At 42.7% G+C, this 20,737-nt stretch overlaps 2 protein-coding genes across 5 annotated transcripts in view; one reads left to right on the forward strand and one right to left on the reverse strand.

The window, feature by feature from the left end:
* The window catches only part of LOC137638811 (uncharacterized), a 239,634-nt gene extending 234,554 nt beyond the window's left edge, over positions 1 to 5,080 (forward strand). The window contains exon 3 of the mRNA XM_068371196.1: positions 4,805 to 5,080. Within this exon, the coding sequence (XP_068227297.1) occupies positions 4,805 to 5,080 (276 nt within the window). The remainder of the gene's footprint in view (positions 1 to 4,804) is intronic.
* The window catches only part of bchs (WD repeat and FYVE domain containing 3 bchs), a 748,678-nt gene continuing 729,793 nt past the window's right edge, over positions 1,853 to 20,737 (reverse strand). For all 4 annotated transcript variants that reach the window (XM_068389148.1, XM_068389155.1, XM_068389143.1 and 1 more), the window contains 2 exons: positions 8,125 to 8,322; positions 1,853 to 7,942 (listed from right to left, as the gene is read on the reverse strand). In XM_068389148.1, the coding sequence (XP_068245249.1) occupies positions 7,846 to 7,942; positions 8,125 to 8,322 (295 nt within the window). In that variant the 3' untranslated portion in view covers positions 1,853 to 7,845. The remainder of the gene's footprint in view (positions 7,943 to 8,124; positions 8,323 to 20,737) is intronic.

The raw sequence follows: 20,737 nt of genomic DNA on the forward strand, positions 1-20,737 counted from the left end.
ACTGTACCCTCAAAGCAGCTTTGATGTCTCGCTGCAAAAACTCCAACTGGTTTACCCAGCTTCTCTGGGTTCTCCTGGGACTAAGGACCACTTCTAAAGATGGCCTAGATGTCTCAGCAGCTGAAAAGGTGTATGGTTACCCGTTGGTCGTCCCTTTAAAATTTTTTCGGTCTACAACCACCTCCGACAATCTCCAGCGCCTACTTCACTTTGTGGGAAAATTTACTCCATGCTGACAGACTTCCAAGCCCCCAGCTAAGCAACACATACCGACAGATCTGCTCTTGGCAATGCATGTTTTCCTGCGCAACGACACTAGCAAGCCACCGTTAACGCACCCTTACATGTGCCCTATCCTCGTGATCCGTCGTTCGCCGAAAGCATTCCTTCACAGTATGCGTGGCAGAGAAAACTAGATTGCCTAAAACCGGTATATATCCTGCCAGATGACTCGCCTACAGTACGCCCCTCAAGAGCAGGGTGCCCTATTTCACATGCACGTCTTTTTTAAGGGGAGAAGTCATGTATCGCACATGTATGACACGCGTGTACGCTAACAGTATTTCTGATTATTGTACATTGTCCTTATTGCTCTCCCTTTGCACCAATAACCCGTTATTTCCTGCATGTACTTTTATCGATCTGTTTGAATTTATTGGCCTTCTTTCACTGAAACTGTTGTTATAAAAGCTCGCTGTCTGGTGAAATAAAGTTGGTTGCATTGATGTCGTCTCAGTTATCAACCTACAAGCCCCTGCCCTCCCCCCATGGAGTTCGTTGAGTGATATGGGACTTCTGTCTTCCTATAGTAAAGGTAACGCCACCCTGCCTCTCTCCCAAAGTATGCCCGCTGTTGTAGGTAGTAGGTTGGCCAAGACACCAGCCACCCGTTGAGATTCTACCGTGAAAGTATTGGGTCCTTTGACTGGCCAGCTGGTACTACATTGGATCCCTCTCTGGTTATGGGTAATTTTTCCTTTGCTTACACACCCCGATAAGTCAGGCGTATTTTTTACACAGTCTCCTCTTTCCTCATATACCTGACAACACCTCATTAAAAGTTTGCTGTTATCATTCTTCTATAGTAAAGAATGATGGTCTGTATTTGTATAGGAACAAAGTATACTTAAAGAGATCTAAGTCTTCAAAAGGTAGTTTGTTTCAAAATATCCAGACATAAGTTCCCCTTAACAGGGCTATCCATAACTTAATGACCTCCTTAATTAAAAAAGTTGATCCTGTCTCTATTCCCTTAAAACCCACAATGTGAGGAAAATTACTTCTTTAGTAGTGTTCTTTGGTAACATGCAATTTCAGGGCATCCAGAGTTTTTAATTAAAAGTTGGCCTGGGCATAGAAGGTGTTTATTAAATGACCTGAAACAAATTCAACCAGTAAAACATTTAGGTGTAGTATTTGGCGCTTTTGTGACCCATGTCTGTTTGAGAGCCCTCTTGCCGGTCACAAGGCTTCAAACTGAAAATGATTTTCAGTGTTGAAGCCATAATAACTGCATCACGGCATTCTCTCATCAAGAGAGAAAGTAATAATAATTTCAGTGTACTGCACATATATCTATTTCTTATCATGCAATAAACTAATGAAGTCAACATGGCAGTCAACCCGTGAGCTAAATACTGCTTCAAGTCTTGATGTGAAAATTTCTTTTGATTTGGGCCTGGATGATTGGTGTGATTAGCCTTACATTACTTCATATATAAAAAATTCTGGGGGATGGATGCAAACAGCCTTTACATCCCCTCACCTTCAGAAAAAGTATGAATGTAATAGTAACATTTAGAAAGAAAAGTGTAAATGTGAAAGTAAATATTGAGGATATTAACACTAAGCATAAGGTTATTGCAATTCAATTTTATAACAAATACATGGTTGAAATTATACACATCTTTGAGATTTGAATACCTCATCAGAAAATACTTTCTTAAACATTACCTAAACATCAAGCAACATCTATTTCAAAAGTACATGATCATCCTTATGTGATCTTGTTCTACAAGCAGCTGTGACCACGCTTATAAGAACTAGAAAATTTAAGACCTTGAAGGATATCAACAAAGCAAATAATAATGCATTCTCTCACCCATTCAGGCAGTAATAAAAATTTGAAAATAAAATTCCACATCATTCAGAAAAAAAATTGATTTTCAGTGAAGTGTTATCTACAGAACCATTTGCCATAAATGACAGAATGGGGTTATCATGCAACAACAGTAGTCACACAATTGTGCTGCACTTAAACCTAATTTAGGTCTGAAATAAACAAAAATCAATTAAAAGATTGTCTCCACATGCACATTTTTCTTCTGTACGCTTATCACATTAAACTTTCTTGCACTATAAAGCCACGTTATAACTTAATTAGAATACATTTATTTTGTTTAATCATAGAAAAATTGTCATTTACGTGCTCTACATGATCTGAAGAATGTCAATTCAAAAGAAAAAAGTTAATATACTGCACTGTTCAGTACTTTTAAAACCGCAATGGGAAAGGAAAAAAATTATACACATGGATGTCAATTTTAGACTTAAAGTTGTTCTAGGATTGCAGACTTTATAAGTCTTGACATTAGAAATCTTAACTTTTTTTTACTATAAAGCACAAGTAGATTAATTTCCAACATGAATGAAAAATATTGAAAATGGTAATAAATAAAATTTTATAAACATTAAAATATTCAAGGACTCATACCTCAATTGCTTACAAAAACAAAAGTTACAACTAAACCATACTGCACACAAAACTATTTTTTGAAAACCAGTTTTCATTATCATACCTAATAGGCCAAGTTATGGTTAACAGACCAATTTTTGTTTTTAATCTCAAGAACAAGTAAAAGACTTGAGAAGTGGATATCAATATAATTTAAAAGAATTTAAAAAAATAACCCCTTGTTTCTGTGTATCAGGAAAATTCAGAAAAAAAACTTGAGGGCAATACTGTGATGATTATCTCAATTTAGATCGAATAAACATCCTAACCATCGATAAGTACACATGACTTTGACTCTTGTACACAAGTAATTACCAGAATCACCATTTTGTTTTAAATTTTGTAAGTGAGGAAAACAACATGCCACAATAAATCTATATGGAATTAACTTACTAAGGGCAAACAATGGAGACAAACTTTATATTGATCATAAATTTATTTTAACTACAATCAGGATGACTGGGCACTAATCTTGAGACTAGAACAATAGGCAATGAAAGGTGACAAACTATGGCAACTGTTCACTATGTACATGTGACTTCAGCTATATTTTCCCTCACCAAAACTAACATGAAATGTATTATGTCTTCAGAGTATCCTGTCTACCTTGATGAATATGCAGAACCATGACACTGTAGGTTACACACAGAATACAACCTTTTACACAAAACGAAATTCACAGTTGCTTGATAATACATATATTTATATATTTATATATATATTTATAATATTTATATTCATGTACTGTATATATATTGTATATGTGAAATTACTAATGTACATATTTTCTTTATATAATACATTAACTACATTGTGTGCTTGGTAGTGATAACTAGTGTGATTAAAACTCATAGTTAATTTGTTAATATTACATTCTACAGTAGTCATTTTCTGAAAGAAACTAGTTTACTAGGATTTTCTTTAGAGTGAATTGAGAGAAACTAAATTTTGCTTTAGATCCTTTGAGTTGTCTTGTCTGCAATGCATATGTAGCCTTGTCTCTTCTTAATTCCACTTAGAATTGGAATGAAAAAGCTTGTTTTGTTAGACAAGTGGCTTACATCAATACCTCTAGTTCACCTGTTTACTTATTTACTTATATGTATTTTTGATCACTATTGATAAAAAGTAAACACATTTACAAATAAAATACAGTAGTTTGAATACAGAATTTATTTCTGGCAATCAAGCTATGTACATAAAATTTTTAGTGAATTTGTACAAGTCCAATGCTGAATATATGAGATTTGTGACAATTGACCTGCTTTAGCAAAATCAATTCTGAATGTTAAAAAAAATTATATGGTTTTAAACTATCTAAAATACTTTGATGTGGAATTCTCTAGCAGAGATTTCCCATTTATTAAATACCTCTGATAGTTCCTAAAAAGTTCTGAATTTCACAATTTGATCCAAGAATTCTTTCAAATTTTGCATTGTTCCGTACAGCACTGTTGTACTTGAGAATATTTTTTTTTTTTCATTACTGATTAGCAAGTCGGTTTGTTTCTTGTGAGAGAACCTGTACATAAAATATGTTATAAATACTTAATTAATTAAAATTATTGTACTAGGTTTGTGGTATGAATAAGAAAAGTATGTAAATGAAGACGGAGGTATATTAAGGAATTATTGTATACTGTATTGGTAAAGGAATACAGATATTGGGAAAATGATTTAATGCTAAAATTATATGACAAAATAATAATCAAATCACTTTAGCTAAAAATGTCAGCATATGGCATTGATTAAGGGAATTTCAAGATGAACATAAGAGATTCTTAAATAAAACTGTCAACAATTACTTAATGCCTTCAGTTAAATTTAGAGTAGGTGATGCGAGTCAATCTGAAAATATATATATATTACATCTTAGCCTATATTTACAAAAGTTAAAAATATTGAAGCTAAAATTAATATGAAACTATACAAAATCTCCTTTTAAAATTATTAATTAAAAGAATATTTTTCACAGAACTATGATTTGAGTAATTTTAATTACAATAAGTTATTACAGTATAAAGCAAATATACACAATTATTAATTCAGTATTTTTCTCATTTACTTCAGGACCAAGAGTGGATGGAACCATGTTTAACGAATGGGCTAGCATTACTAGTGGGTGGCAAAATTACAAGGTACAGTAATAGATGTGTTTTATCTGTACTGGTCTTGCTCCAGACTTATATCCTCAATATATTAATTGACCTTTTAACACATCTAATTTTTGGAAGTTTCATTTTTTTAAATACAATAAGACAGTTATTTCTCAACAGCCATCCCCTGAGTAATTCTTATTTCTGTAATTCCATCCCATCCAAAAGTTGTTTAAATGCTCGTTATTGAACTACCTTTCATAATTTTATAGCACTGAATGGCTTTCCCAGTCACAATTCCTGGCCATGTAGCCCAAACTTCATACATTCATGTTTTATGATATATCAAATCAATCTCATATGATTTTTCTTGAATATAATGGGTACCATTAATCTTAAACAGGTTTCTTAAATGTGCATAAAATATTTTTGTACCCTCATTTATGATAATACAGTACAGTACTGTATAATTTATATATGGCAAATTCGGGCTTTATCAAGCATATGTTACAATAATTAGATCTATCACTTTGGCTCACAGTTAAAAGAGAAAATATCTTTCAGATCAGATTTCCATATTGCTAGCAAGTATCCAATTGCATTTAGCATATAGACAAACATGAAAAACAAATAGTAAAATTATAAATGAACACAACCATATCATCACGAAATTTAAAGCTTAGGAATGACTGTTTATATACTGTTGGCAATAATTTAATGTTTCAGGAAAACTGGAATGTATTGTTTTTAATACTTATATGAATATATATGCAACAAAAAAAAATACCAGTAAAATAGATTTTACAAATATTATGCACAGACATTCAATAGTAGCTACACATTTATACACAAAATCAATATACAGTAACATAAAAATCACAATACTAAGGCCATTATTTTATAGAAAAAAAAACTTATTTTGGGAAATAAGATGCCTGTATCTTAGGCAAATTGTCAAATGAAAACTTAATATAATTAAGTTTCCAATGTTTAAAAAAAGTATGGAAGTTTAGTATCTGTTGGTTGGAATTTTTAAAATAAGTTATGTGTAATTTAATTATAAAGAAATTGAATACCACATCATTTTTGTTTTTACTTTAAAAACTTCAAAAAATCACCACAATAAAGTGGAAGACGTTATGTTGTGGCAAAACATTTAAAAGTAACTGATCTGAAATGGCAAATAACAGCTCCAAGAGGTACTTTCTTCTAATATGCTGTGATCATATACAAACTAACCAACATACTAAGCACAAAGCTAACCAATTCTAATGTGTGATATCTGTCAAACATTCACATATTCCTATTGTCTTATGTGATTGTGGGAAGGAAAAACCAGCAAAACCATGTATTCTGATGGTTTATCTTCCAACCTCTTTCCCACCCACTACACAAATACCATGAAATTCTATTTATCTAATCACATGACAACTTTGAACATAACTTCAACATATAACAACAATTTCTTGCTACAGAAGTCTTTTAGTACACTGATGCAATCTAGAATCGCTACCTGAAGTTACACGAAAGGTTGATGCTTTTAGTTCAAAGCCTGATATTATAAATACCTTTATGAAAGAGTAATAGCCACAAGTAAATATATTAATGGTTATGAAAATAACGTATGAAGTTTACGAGTTTCAGAGTAACACTATTATGAATTATTCAAGACAGTACAGTAGCCTGTTAAAATTTATAAGTTTCAACTGTGCAACTTTCAGTTAGTATCATCTGCAGTAGATAATTTTTAAAAAAGGTGCAGGAGGGAGTCCAACACATAGTTATCTGCTGTTATTTGATAACTGACAAAGTGCTAAACGGGTATTTATTTTCTTCCAGAATTATTTTTAAATCTTTAGTGTATTATTGTACAGTATTTGGCAAACACGGTGTGTGGCTACATGGCTTGAGTGTAAAGCAAGCTTATAAGGGAATATTCTATATTTTCTAGGGCTCTGCTGGTAAATTGATAAATTAAATTGACATTTTGAAAAACTAGGCTACTTTTTCAGATTAGCGTATTTAGTTTCCTGGACAAATGTAGATATTTTAATGAAAGCAATTGGCAGATTTCAAATAAAACCCAACCTTATTAGGAACTAGAAAAAAATAAAATAGGATTTTCAACCTTGTGTATTGAGTAAATATGAGACTAAGTGTTATGCAATTGAAAAAAATTTATATAATTAATCCTGTTAGCTTTTCGGAAAGTTATGTGCAATAATTGTGACCATAATTTTGTGACCTTCATAAAGTCAAAATTTTTATTGGAACTGAAGACACATGATAATCATGACTTTTTTTTTTTTTTCCCAAAATATACCAATAAAATATTTTGCTTTAAAGATGGAGTTACTTTCCAAGAGGAAGAATGCACGTAGTAAAGTAAATTGTTGTTATCTAGTATTTCATACAATATACCTTAACGTGACTTGCCATGTTTTTGTGTATCAATGAAGATATTGTAAATGGAAAATGGGAATAAAATTTCCTTAATCAGTTGCCTATTCTGTTATTCAAGCAATGAATGGCCAAAAATAATTTTTGATAAAGATACTGTGTTTATTTTGTCTTGCCTTCAGTCGAGTATTTTATAGAAAATCTTACTTAAAAATACTAAATAATTATAATTCCAAGATTTCTTTATCATTGATTTCAAAAACAGACTAAGTTGCATGCAGTAAATTTTAGTTTCTTAGAAACATGGAGCATTTGCCCAAATAGAGACCCTGAGTAAATACAAATAAAGATTATTTTTCCTTCTTCCTTTTTCAAAATTACTGACAATATGCATCTTTAGCTCTGACTGACAGTTTTATTTCAAAAAATAAAAAGGATTTAAGTATTTCTAAACGTATCACAAAAGTTCACAAAATTCTACTGTAGAAAACTGTCTGGATTCATCGGCACTAAAAACCATATAATCAATAGATTCTTTACTGTAAGTGAAACTTTTCAAATAGATATAATATACATGATAGTTTTGTAGACTAAGGCTAATTAAAAATTAGAAAATCATTTATCATGTTTTAACGATGTGTAACATTTCTGACATACTCTTACAGGCTTTAAAATCCGTAGTCGTGAAATTTCTGATTCAAATCTACTGCACCTGAAAGAATAAACAATCAAATAAGAATTTATATATGTATTATTGATTTTCTAAGCTTAAGATGAACCATGCTTCCTTGGAGAAGAATGAAATAATTTTCATATTCCACAAATTATTAATCTACTGTAGTTATTTAATCTGATATATCAGTTTTGTTAAAAGAAATTGGCATATAAACCTACTTTGAACAGAATAAATGTCCACAGTTGCGACAATGATGACGTCTCTCATAAATACTGAATTTGACCTGACAATATGCACAACCATCACTACCATCATCACGAACCCAGTGATCAGCTACCGCCCTACCAGGCTGGTCTGGAACACTCCAGGAGAAAACTCTTCCCCTTGCATCACCTACTAATACTGTTCTATGGTCTCTGAAAAGTAGAAAAGGCAAAGTAGTAAATTGATTCTCCTGGAAACTCCTAGTTATAGGTCTATTAAAAACTACTACCCTTCCCTGGCTAAAATTTAGATGGGTTTTGACATCAAATGTTATAACATTTATCATCTAAACTAGACACTATAATAGATTGTGCGCATGATTTGGCATGTATTTACACTTGTTTTTCCAAAATGAGATATATTTCCCAGTGCTTTTTTCTGAAGTAACTAAAAAAAATTTTTAAAGTACAGTAATTTCATGTATCTTTTTAGGCAGAGCAATAAGCCACATTAGTGGATTTGGCTTTCTTTGGGAAAGTATAACTACACCTTTATTCTTATCTGTATGTAGTAAATCATTTGGTTATTATCACACAGAGCACCCATGATAATAAAGTTACTAATTTTAATATGCCACAGACTGCAGTAAATGCTTTTGAAAGTTTCCTGAATGTTGAGGATAATAGTGAGGCAGATATAATTTCTGTTGCAGGTGTTGAGGTGCCGGTGATGGGAGATGAGAATGAGAGAGAGATTACAAGAAAAGCATCTGGTATGGATGGTGTGAGAGTTGAGATGTTGAAGGAAGAGGGTGTGACTGTACTTGAATGGTTGGTGAGATGGTTTAATATGTGTTTTGTGTTGTCAATGGTACCACAGTAGAGTGGGTTTGTGCATGTATTGTACCACTATATGAGTGTTGTAATTCAAGGGGTATTAGTTTGTTGAGTGTGGTGGGAAAAGTGTATGGTAGAGTACTGATTAATAGGATTAAGGATAAAACAGAGAATGCAATCTTAGAAGTACAGGGTGGTTTTAGAAGAGGTAGGGGTTGTATGAATCAGATTTTTAGTTAAGCAGGTATGCGAGAAATATTTAGCAAAAGGTAAGGTGGTGTATGTCGTTTATGGATCTGGAGAAAGCGTATGATAGAGTTGATAGGAAAGCAATGTGGAATGAGATGAGGTTATATGGAGTTGGTGGAAGGTTGTTGCAAGCAGTGAAAAGTTTCTACAAAGGTAGTAAAGTGTGTGTTAGGATAGGAAATGAAGTGAGCAATTGGTTTCCGGTGAGAGTGGGGCTGAGACAGGGATGTGTGTTGTCGCTGTGGTTGTTTAACTTGTATGTTGGAGTGGTGAGAGAGGTGAATGCTCGAGTGCTTGGACAAGGTTTGAGACTGGTAGACGAGAATGACCATGAATGGGAGGTAAATCAGTTGTTGTTTGTGGATGATACTGTACTGGTTGCAGACGCGGAAGAGAAGCTTGGCCGATTAGTGACAAAATTTGGAAGGGTGTGTGAGAGAAGGAAGTTGAGAGGTAATGTGGGTAAGAGTAAGATTATGAGATGTACAAGAAGGGAAGGTGGTGCGAGATTGAATGTCATGTTGAATGGAGAGTTCCTTGAGGAGGTGGATCAGTTTAAATACTTGGGGTCTGTTGTTGCAGCAAATAGTGGAGTGGAAGCAGATGTACGTCAGAGTGAATGAAGGATGCAAAGTGTTGGGGGCAGTTAAGGGAGTAGTAAAAAATAGAGGGTTGGGCATGAATGTAAAGAGAGTTCTGTATAAGAAAGTGATTGTAACAACTGTGATGTATGGATTGGAGTTGTGGGGAATGAGAGTGACGGAGAGACAAAAATTGAATGTGTTTGAGATGAAATGTCTAAGGAGTATGGCTGGTGTATCACAAGTAGATAGGGTTAGGAACGAAGTAGTGAGGGTGAGAACAGGCGTAAGAAATGAGTTAGCAGCTAGAGTAGATATGAATGTGTTGAGGTGGTTTAGCCATGTTGAGAGAATGGAAAATGGCTGTCTGCTAAAGAAGGTGATGAATGCAAGAGTTGATGGGAGAAGTACAAGAGGAAGGCCAAGGTCTGGGTGGATGGATGGAGTGAAGGAAGCTCTGGGTGATAGGAGGATAGATGTAAGAGAGGCAAGAGAGCGTGCTAGAAATAGGAATGAATGGCGAGCGATTGTGACGCAGTTCCTGTAGGCCCTGCTGCTTCCTCCGGTGCCTTGGAGGACCGCGGAGGTAGCAGCAGTAGGGGCTTCAGTGTTATGAAGCTTCATCTGTGGTGAATAATGGGGGAAGGTGGGCTGTGGCACCCTAGCAGTACCAGCTGAACTCGGTTGAGTCCCTTGTCAGGCTGGGAGGAACGTAGAAAGGAGAGGTCCCATTTTCTGTTTCATTTCTTTGATGTCGGCTACCCCCCAAAATTGGGGGAAGTGCCTTGATGTATGATTGATTATTACAGCATATGAAAAATCCAGTTTGTTATTAAGTTTCATTTTATTCTTATTTCTGTTATTGACCCATGGTATTCAAATACTTCAATATAGCACATCATCATTAAACCATGGCATTCAAATACTGCAATATAGCTCATCATATCTGTCTTTAATGGAATTTGGGTAAAATGCAGGATTCTCAATTTCCTTGTTACCCAAATTACTTGAATTATGAACATTCCTCAGATTTCTTCAATTATTAATTTCAGTTTCAAATAACTGCTTTAGTAGCCTGACCAGACCAAGTCTACCTGATTGCCTACATTAGCAGGGGTCGTCAACAGTGACTGGATTTGTCATAATCAATGTTATTCATTATTGTAATAGGGAGAAGGGAATAATAATAATAATAAAAAAAAATAAAATAAAATAAACATATCAAACGGAACAAAAATTTTAAGAATGTCTGACATCCTAAAAGAGGTAGGACTTATCCCGGGAGACAGGGCTGGCGGGCAAATATGTGTAAATAGCTAAGGTTTGTATAGTTAGGAAAAATACAAATTATCTATGAATTTGTCATTTGTTCCGTAACTGAAATACAAACCACGCTATTTACATGGAGTGACTCAACCCTTAGGTAGGGAGGTAAGGCCCTGCCATATTGGCTTTGGCTTGCCCGGGGACTCCATATTCGAGTGTGTAAGTACTCAAGAATAAGGAGTCCCTGCTACTCGCTAGCATGCTGTGAAACTGCTGCGGCCTACATAAGCTGTGTGTGAAGGTGAGGAAGTGACTCGTCCTAGGAAGTTGACCTGGAGTTCTTCAGATGGAAATATAGGATAGGACTCTCCCAATACCACTTCGTCAGGGTATGGGGACATGACAGTATTACACTTAATACTAGGAACACAAGGGAGCATAGTTTACCTGCAGTGGTTCGAGGTCAGCTGTGCAGAGAACCCAGGATGCTGCTTTCTCCAAGGGAGGAGAGGATGAAGAAAAGAATAAGGGCCAGACAGATTTTTTCATTCATGCAGACTAAAACCGGGTAACAATGCCCTCAACCTTTTGCTACTTGTCCATTAAGGAGCCTAAGGTTAGACCAGCTGTTGTGCAGCCACCACAGGGCCGATAGAGAACGTATCGAGCCTCCTGTGTGTCACGTCTTGCATGTAGTGGGCCGTGAAGGTGGTCTGACGCTTCCACACCCCAGCTTGAAGGACCTGCGTCACTGAATAATTTTTCTTGAAGGCCAGGGACGTAGCTATGCCCCTGACATCATGCGCTCTAGGGCGACGTGACGGAGAAGGGTCCGGATTCAAGGCCAGATGTATTACCTTACGAATTCAGGCCGAGATAGTATTCCTGGTGACCCTCCTCTTCGTTTTCCCGGTGCTCACGAACAGGGCTTGCACCCGGGGACGAACTGCAGCTGTTCTTTTAAGATACAACCTCAGACTCCTCACTGGGCACAGTAGGAGATGGTCTGGGTCATCTGTTACAGAACGGAGACTCGAAACCTAGAAAGAGTCGAACCTAGGGTCCGACACTCCCGGACTCTGAGTCTTGGCAACAAACTCAGGGATGAAGCTGAACGTTACCTCCCCCCATCCCCTTGAATGGGCGATGTCGTACGAGAGACCATGCAGTTCACTGACTCGCTTGGCCGAGGCCAATGCTAGCAGGAAAACTGTCTTCCAGGTAAGGTGGCGATCTGAAGCCTGGTGTAATGGTTCGTAGGGCTCGAACCACGTTCCAAGGAGGTGGTCTCACTTCTGACTGAGGGCAGGTAAGTTCATAACTCCGTATGAGAAGGGAAAGTTCCAGCGAGGAAGAAATGTCCATTCCTTTAAGCCTGAAGGCAAGACTTAAGGCTGAGCGATAGCCTTTCACTGCCGAGACTGAAAGGCGCATATCCTCCCGCAAATACACGAGGAACTCCGCTATTGCTGGAATAGTGGCATCGAGTGGAGAGATACCCCTTCCACGACACCAACCACAGAAGACTCGCCACTTCGCCTGGTAGACTCCTGCGGATGACTTGCGCAGGTGACCAGGCATCCAGTTCGCAACTTGTTGCGAAAATCCTCTCTCCGTGAGGAGATGCTGGATAGTCTCCAGGCGTGAAGTCGAAGCGAAGCTACGGCTTTGTGGAAGATGTTGGCGTGTGGTTGTTTGAGTAGCTCGTGACATGGAGGGAGTGCTCTCGGAACCTCCGTGAGGAGTTGCAGAATGTCCGGGAACCATTCTGCGTGATGCCATAGCGGAGCTATCAGGGTCATTGAAAGACTGACCGATATTCTTGTCTTGTTGAGCACCCTCCTCATCAGACAAAACGGGGGAAAGGCGTACAAATCGACGTTGTCCCACCGTTGTTGGAAGGCATCCTGCCAGAGAGCCTTGGGGTCCGGGACCGGGGAGCAATACAGCGGGAGCTTGAAGTTCAGCGCTGTAGCGAACAGATCCACCGTCGGGGAACCCCACAAAGTCAGGACTTTGTTGGCTACTTGAGGATCCAAAGACCACTTGGTACTCAATATCTGCATCGCTCTGCTCAGACTGTCGGCGAGCACATTCCTTTTGCCTGGAATGAAGCGAGCCGCTAGTGTGATCGAGTGGACTTCGGACCATCTCAGAATCTCTACTGTAAGATGGGATAGCTGTTCTGAAAAGTTACCTCCCTGCTTGTTGATATAAGCCACCACTGTGGTGTTGTCGCTCATCACCACCACAGAGTGGCCCGCCAGGACTTGGTGGAACTTCTGAAGTGCCAGGAACACGGCCTTCATTTCTAGCAGGTTTATGTGAAGGTACTTTTCTGATTCTGACCACAGGCCTGAGGTCCTGTGGTTCAGAACGTGGTCACCCCACCCTTTCTTTGATGCGTCCGAGAACAACAACAAATCCGGGGGAAGGACGAGAAGATCCACTCTCTTTCGTAGGTTCTCGTCCGCCACCCACCACTGGAGGTCTGTCCGTTCCGCAGGACCCACAGGGACCAAAGTGCCCAGGGAATCGTGACCTTGATTCCACCGGGACTTGAGTCGCCACTGGAGAGATCTCATTCTGAGGCGACTGTTGGGAACGAGACGGGCCAGGGAGGAGAGGTGGCCGAGGAGACGCAGCCACGTTTGGGCTGGGAGTTCTTCTCGATTGAGGAAAGGCCTCGCGACCTTCCTCAGCCTTGCTATCCTGTTGTCTGATGGGAAGGATTTGTGGAGATTGGTGTCTATGACCATGCCTAGATATACCAGTTTCTGAGAGGGCTGCAGAGAGGACTTCTCGAGATTTACCATGATCCCTAGATCCTGGCAAACTTCGAGGAGCTTGTCTCGGTGGCGAAGAAGGGTTGCCTCCGAGTCCGCTAGGATCAGCCAGTCGTCCAGATAACGAAGGAGACGGATGCCGATCCTGTGAGCCCACGATGATATCAGGGTGAACACTCTGGTGAACACCTGAGGGGCTGTGGAGAGACCGAAACACAGCACCTTGAACTGGTAGATCTTGTTGTCTAGGCAAAATCTTAGATACAGTACTTCCTTGAAGACAGATGAACTGGGATCTGGAAGTACGCGTCCTTCAGGTCCAGTGTACACATGAAGTCTTGCGGTCTCACTGCAAGTCTGACCGTGTCTACGTCTCCATACTGAACGGAGTCTGTCTGACAAACCCGTTCAGGGTTGAGAGGTTGATGACTGGTCTCCAGCCTCCAGACGCCTTTCTTACAAGAAAGAGTCTACTGTAGAAGCCTGGGGCCCCGTCTACAACCACCCGTCTACAACCACCCGTCTACAACCTCCTGGAGAGCGTCCTTCTTCAACATGGTCTGGACTTCTGCCCAAAGGGCTTGCCCTCTTGCCGATCCCATGGCAAGAGAGCTCAACGACACTGGATTCGCTGTCAGGGGAGGTAGAGAAGCTGTGAACGGGACGCGATAACCCTGAGCGATTACGGAAATCGTCCAGGTATCTGCTGCGAGTTGCTGCCACCTTGCCGCGCAACTTTGTAGGCATCCCCTCACTGGTGGACATGCAGGGGGACTGCCAACCCTAGCGTTTACGGCCTCGGCCGTTTCCTCTAGGGTTCTTGCCTCCCCTGGAGGACTTCTTGCTCCTTCTGCTCTTGGCAGGAAAGGGCTTAGACACCTTCGGCTTTGCTGCTGTCGTCTTCTTTGTGTCCTTAGCCGGACGGGGCTGTTGGGCTGCTGGAGGTTTGTAGGGCCTCGATGTCAGGGGCCTATGGATGAGGGAATCCTGGTTGGACTTCCTCCACCTCTTAGCGGTAAGCTCCACGTCCTTAGGCTCAGACAAACTCTTACCGAGCACGGAAGAGTGCCTGAGCCTGCTAACATCCGAACTGGGGACCTTCTGGTGGAATCTCTCAGCCACTGCGTCCCGTCGTTTGAGAATTGTATTGGCCCACAAGCTCGAGACTTGGTGGGCCAGAAACTCGATGGTCATCGTGCCTGAGAGCAAGAAAGTCTCCAGTGCCTTCCTGGTGCTTTCTTTGGAGAGGTCCTCAGACCGCACCAGGATGCCCAGAGACCCCAGCCAGATGTCAAGCCACGAAGTTGCCTGCATGGTACACTTAGCGACCTTCTCCTGGCTTAGGATCTCAGTAGCTGAATAGGACACGTGCCGGTTGGAGAGTCTCTCTAGAGGGACTCCCCCGGTGAGTTCTTCCACGGAGTGGTGAATAGGAAGACCCAAACAAGACTCCTCAAGGATCTCAAAGTACCTCCTCTGATGGACTCGAGGAGGAGGGAGGAGCTTGTTACCGGTGCTGGATCTACTGGAGGAGGCAAGCTCAGAGAGCTGGCCCTCGACCTTGTCCCTGGCACTCTTCATCCCCTGAGACCAGGGCAAGGCTGCACTGGCCCTAGAGGGTTTCTGGGTGCCGTAGACACAGTCCTCGACCGTATCCATACCCTCACGAGGAGGGATCTCTGGGTCTGGAATCCCGTTCAGGTTCCTCATGAGGGTCAGGACTTGCCAGAACGCATGTTCTGACTCTTGGTGCTCTCCTCCTGAAGGACTGGCAGCAAAGTTTCCTGTCCCCAGTGGCTCTTCCTGGGGGGACATGTGGACATCCTCGGAAAGTCTAGCTGGCTCCTGTCTGATCCTTGTTGACGACTTGGGAATCGTCTTAAGAGTCCTTCGGTTCCCTCCTGGGAGGGATACAGGACTCGAGTAACGATGGGTGCAGGCTCTTTTCCACCCCTGGACGAGAAGACTTCTCAGGGAGAGGCGGAGTTTCCCTCATTGGTGAGATTGGGGAACGGTCCGGCTCGCCCGACTCTCCTGAGGATGGGTAATCCTCATCCGCAGGGGAGGGGGAGAAAGTCGGGGGGGGGGGGGGGGGGGGGGAGCCTTGTGCAAGGATCTGCGAGGAGACAGAATAGCCCTCGGAGGAGTTTCCATGGAATGGACTCCTCTCTTCCTCTTCAGGGGGGAGGAAGCCACCACTGATTTGTGACCCACGTCAGAGAGGACGGGCTTCATAGCCTGCACAAGAGCTCTGACCAGGGTCCTGAACCAGGGCTGCTGGCTGACAGTCGCGCTGTCAGACACTCCCTCTGGAGGGAAGGGGATCGTTCGATCCCTTGGAGTCGACAAATGAAGGTTCGCTTGAAAAGCTGAAACAAGAGAGTCCTTAGACCTGTCCGGGAACCACCCCTCCTCCGGCGAGCGCGCTGTTCTGCGCTTGCGGGGAGGGGAACGAGATGATGACCTGCCTGTCCGCCTGGCGACGATCGCGCTGGAGGTCGCGCGATGGGCCCTGTCCAGGATCGCGTGCCATAGGAATCTCGCGCGCGCATGGGCGCGGGCGTGAGAGGTTGGTGGAGCGGGCGCAGTGGCGCGTAGGAGATGCCACAGGCGCGTGGACGCGATGGCGCGGGCGCGTGCATAGGAGATGGCGAGGGCGTGTGGCGCGCAGGAACTGGATCGTGAGGCGGCTGGATACGAGGGTGCGCAGTATCCTGATGCGGCACTGACGGGCGCAAGAGAGCAGTGGCGCGCGGGCGTTGTTCCGGAAGAACCGGGCGAGGGCGCGAGTGCGCACGTTCAGGATAGCGCGAGGGTGGGTTTGCGCGTTGGAGCGTAGGTGGGAGCTGATCCGTTAGAACAGGTATATTAACCTGTGGGCACGCTGGGCGCGCAGGGGATCGTGGGCGAGCAAGGCGCGCATCAGGATGTGGGCGCTGCTGCGGTGGGCGAGCAGGGCGCGCGATAGGATTAGGGCGCACGGGTGTGCGCTGTTGGGTTGCATGAGGCGCCTTGAGAGAGACTGGAACCTGGCGCGCAACCGAAGCGTCGCGCGCGACTGGAACGCGTGCAGGATTAGGCGGTCTGGAAGGAGAGTCCAGGGGTGCCTGGAAGCGCCCGTGCGCTAACTTAGGCACCTCCTGGACTGCGTGCTGGGATGTAGAAGCGCGCTGGCGCGTTGGCGAGCGCGTGTGCACTGTGACTGGAACTGCGCGCGATGGGCGCGCTTCGCGCCTAACTCCAGACGGGCGCTGCGAGTCCAGAGGTACCTGTGAGCGCCTGTGCGCTAACCTAGAAGCCTCTTGGACTGCGCGCGACGTGGCAGGAACCGGGGAACGCTGCGGCGCAGGTGGGCACGTGTGCGCAGGTGAGTGCTGGCGCGCTAGATCAGGAACTGCTGGCGGGCGCTGGGGCGCAGAAGGATGTGGGCGCGCAGGGGAACCCTGGCGCGTAACAGGAACAGGGGTGCGCACGCGCGCAGGTGAGGGCTGTGGCGCTAAGACTGGAACAGCAGCAGCAGCAGCATGAGGGCGCGCAGGTTGAACCTGGCGTTTGAGGGCAAGAGGCGCAGATTTGTGCTCAAATCCCTTCAGCCGAAGGGACCGGTGCCTGTGCAATGGCAGGATCAGGTGGCGCGTAAAGCGCATCAGCATCCTCGAAGGGTGACGGCAGGTCAGCAGGTCTGGAGGGAGACTGGTCACAGGGTCCCGAAGGACGACCATCATCTGAAGGGGATCGCGAACGATCCCCGGAGAGGTCTAAGGTGGTAGCTGACAGGATCGGCGAATGGCGAGTCGTCTCCTCCGCAGAGGACTGTGGAGATGACGAACCGAAGAGGCGCCTCCTAACTCCCTTGTGAGGGGAAGGAAGGCCTCTACGGCGAAGGGGAGGACGAGCCTTCCGCCTTATACGCCCACGAGGGGCCGTGGGGTCAGCCGGCTGACCATCGTAGGGCCTCCGAAGAGGAGTCTCTGTGAGAGAACTCCCCCGCGGGGGAGAATCACCAGCAGGAGAGACCGTAGGACTTAGTTCCTCCCTCGAAAGGTGTTCGGAAGGGGAAACTAAGCCTTCAGCTACCTCAGCAACAGGAACGGGGATTTGACTAGACCTACGAGATGCCTGCGTCACAACAACGTCAACAACAGACAGAGGATCTATCCCTGCTGTAGTTGGCGATTGTTTGACAGCTGCACCAAGTTTGATCATGTCAAACAGGGCTTCCCTTGAGGGCGAACCCTGCAGCCCCAAGGAAGCCCAAAGCTGCAACAAATCATGGTTATTCACAGATAAATCAATGTTCATATCCTCCTTCGGGGGAGGAGGGGCAGCCGCCTCGCTATGGGAGGCAACTACCTTTCCCGCGCCCGGGGATCGGTCAACAGCAGTACGGTCTACGCCACCACTTGCCGGCCTCTCGGAAGAGACCGCTCGAGGGGGAGCTTCGGAGAAGGAAAGGGCTACGGAAGAAGTCTTGGAATTTTCTCTCTTCAAAGAAGCCTCTGAAGGAGAACGATCCCTTTTAGAATTTTTCTTCGGGCGCCGGGCAAACCTCTCCCACTGGGAGGTAGACCACTCCTTACATTCGATACATACATTACCGCTATCACACCGTTGGCCCCTACAATGAGGACACAAGGTGTGGGGATCGGTGTCGACCGCCGACATAAAAGTCCCACAAGGGCGGCCGGGAAGTCCAGGGCATGTACGCATAGTCAGTAGAGGCCAACTTCAAACACACTGTGAAAAGAAAAAGCAAAAACAGATTAAATATGGCAGTCAAAGCGAGGGAGAGAGCAGACAGGTCTGTACTCTGTCTGAGCCAAAAGTAAAGTGAAGCAATCACCGGTGTGTGTGTGTGTGTGTGTGTGAGGGGGGGGGGGGGTGTAGCTAGCTTCCCCCCCCCCACCCTCCCGCGCGCTAACTAGCGGTGGGGTAGTAAACCCTCGTTAAAATTCTTATAGCTCGTCATTCAGCTACGCCGAAGTAATTACCCTCATGTAAATAGCGTGGTTTGTATTTCAATTATGGAACAAATGAAAATTACTGGGAGAGTTGGCTTCTACAGACCATGAATCAGCAACAAGTTTCCCAGACAAGGTTCAAAACCTCATTGTGGAGAGGGGGTACAAGCTGGAACAAGTCTGGAATATGGATGCAACTAGTAAGTTCATAGTTATTTATATTTAAAATTCTTTTGTTCTGTAGTTAGTATGTCAGTTTACAAAATTAATCTGTTTAAAACTTGTTTAACTTAGCTTTACATTTTGTGTATCGTAGAGATGCGTCCTGCAGTAAAATTGTATGAAACTATAGTTTTCTAATTTGAATTAGGTTTTGATACCTTCAGACCAATTAAGTACCTGTACTGTACATAGTATATTTGATATATTATTTAAATTTTTTGATTTTGAGTACACGTATGCTTAACCTTAAGGTTAATTAGTGTGCATACTTTTCTTATATTTATATGTTGCATTTAATTTAATTTACGCATTCATAACAATTTACTGTATTTTAATGTATATCAATATGACAAATTTGGAAGTATTTTGTATTTCTCTCAACAATACAAACCTTGACCCTTTTATAGGGATTATACTTTCGGCGAAGATGGAAGACTAGCCATAAGACTTTTAGTGAGGTGTAACTACCCCACTGCTTGTTAGCAGGGATAGGGGGCTAGTCGGCTACCCAGCTCACACATCCGTGTTGTCTTGTCGGTTTTTATTGCAGGCAGGACTTATTGAGAGACAGGTGATGGCATGTATAAAAGCTCAAGGTTTGTATATTTAGCAAAAATACAAATTCCAAATTTTTCATTTGCTCTGACAATAAATACGAACCCTTTCACAATTTATAGGGATGACTTGCCCATTAGGAGGGTGAAACTCCGAAACAACTGGCTGGTATTTGACCTAGGGTTTTCCCATTGGTGCTTCCTATGTAACAGGGAGAAACCCTGACACCTCGCTAAATTCGTTCAAAGCACGATTAGTGGCCTGAGCAATCTGTGTAGTTGTGTGATACTAGCAGTATGACTAGTCTAGGTAAGAATTCTCTGAAATGAAGAAAAATTTGAATCAACCATAGACATTACCCAATCCCACCTCGCCAGGGGTTATGGAGATCTAACAAGTATACAGTATAAATCTATACCAAGTTAAAAAAGGGGAATGGTTTTACCTAGAGACAGAGGAGGCCAGGTTTGCAGAGTACCGTAGGTGCTGTTTCCCCCAAAGGAGGGAAGATGAAAGAAAGGTCCAGTCATTCTTTAAAATTCATCCCAGACTTAACCATGGTTAAACTCTGCCCTCCACCATCTACTATTTGTTCATCAAGGAGCCTGATGTGTTTAAACAATTTATTGTGTAGCCACTTAAAGGCCAGTAGAGAACGTCTCCATGTTCTTGTGGGTCACGTCTTGTAGGGAGTGGGCAGCGAAAGTCGTTTGATGCTTCGATACGCCCGCTTGCAAGGCCTTAGTTAAAGAGTAGTTCTAGGTCTCCTCTATTGAGGAGAAGGATCAGGATTCTATGCTCGGTTTGTGACCTTGCGAATCCAAGCCGAGAACGTGTTCTTGGTAATCATTCTCTTGACCTTCCAGAGCTGATGAAGGTCATCTCTTGTGGTAGCACCTCAAGTTCCTCCTTGGCATGATAACTGTTGATCTGGATCATAGGTCACGCTACAAAAGACTCCCAATCCGAAGGGTTCCAATCAGGGATCCGATGCTGCCAGATGAGAAAGTATTAACTTTCTCATCACTATGAATTTGAGACGTCATAGGCGGGCCATGGAATTCACCAACTATCTTGGCTGAAACCAACATGAGCGAGAAACCTGTCTTCAAGGTCAGGTGAAGATCTGCTACTTAGCATCCTGTGTTGTAGGGGGCACCCTTCAAGGACC

This window comes from Palaemon carinicauda, chromosome 1 (assembly GCF_036898095.1).
Source record: "Palaemon carinicauda isolate YSFRI2023 chromosome 1, ASM3689809v2, whole genome shotgun sequence".
Taxonomy (NCBI): Eukaryota; Metazoa; Arthropoda; class Malacostraca; order Decapoda; family Palaemonidae; genus Palaemon; species Palaemon carinicauda.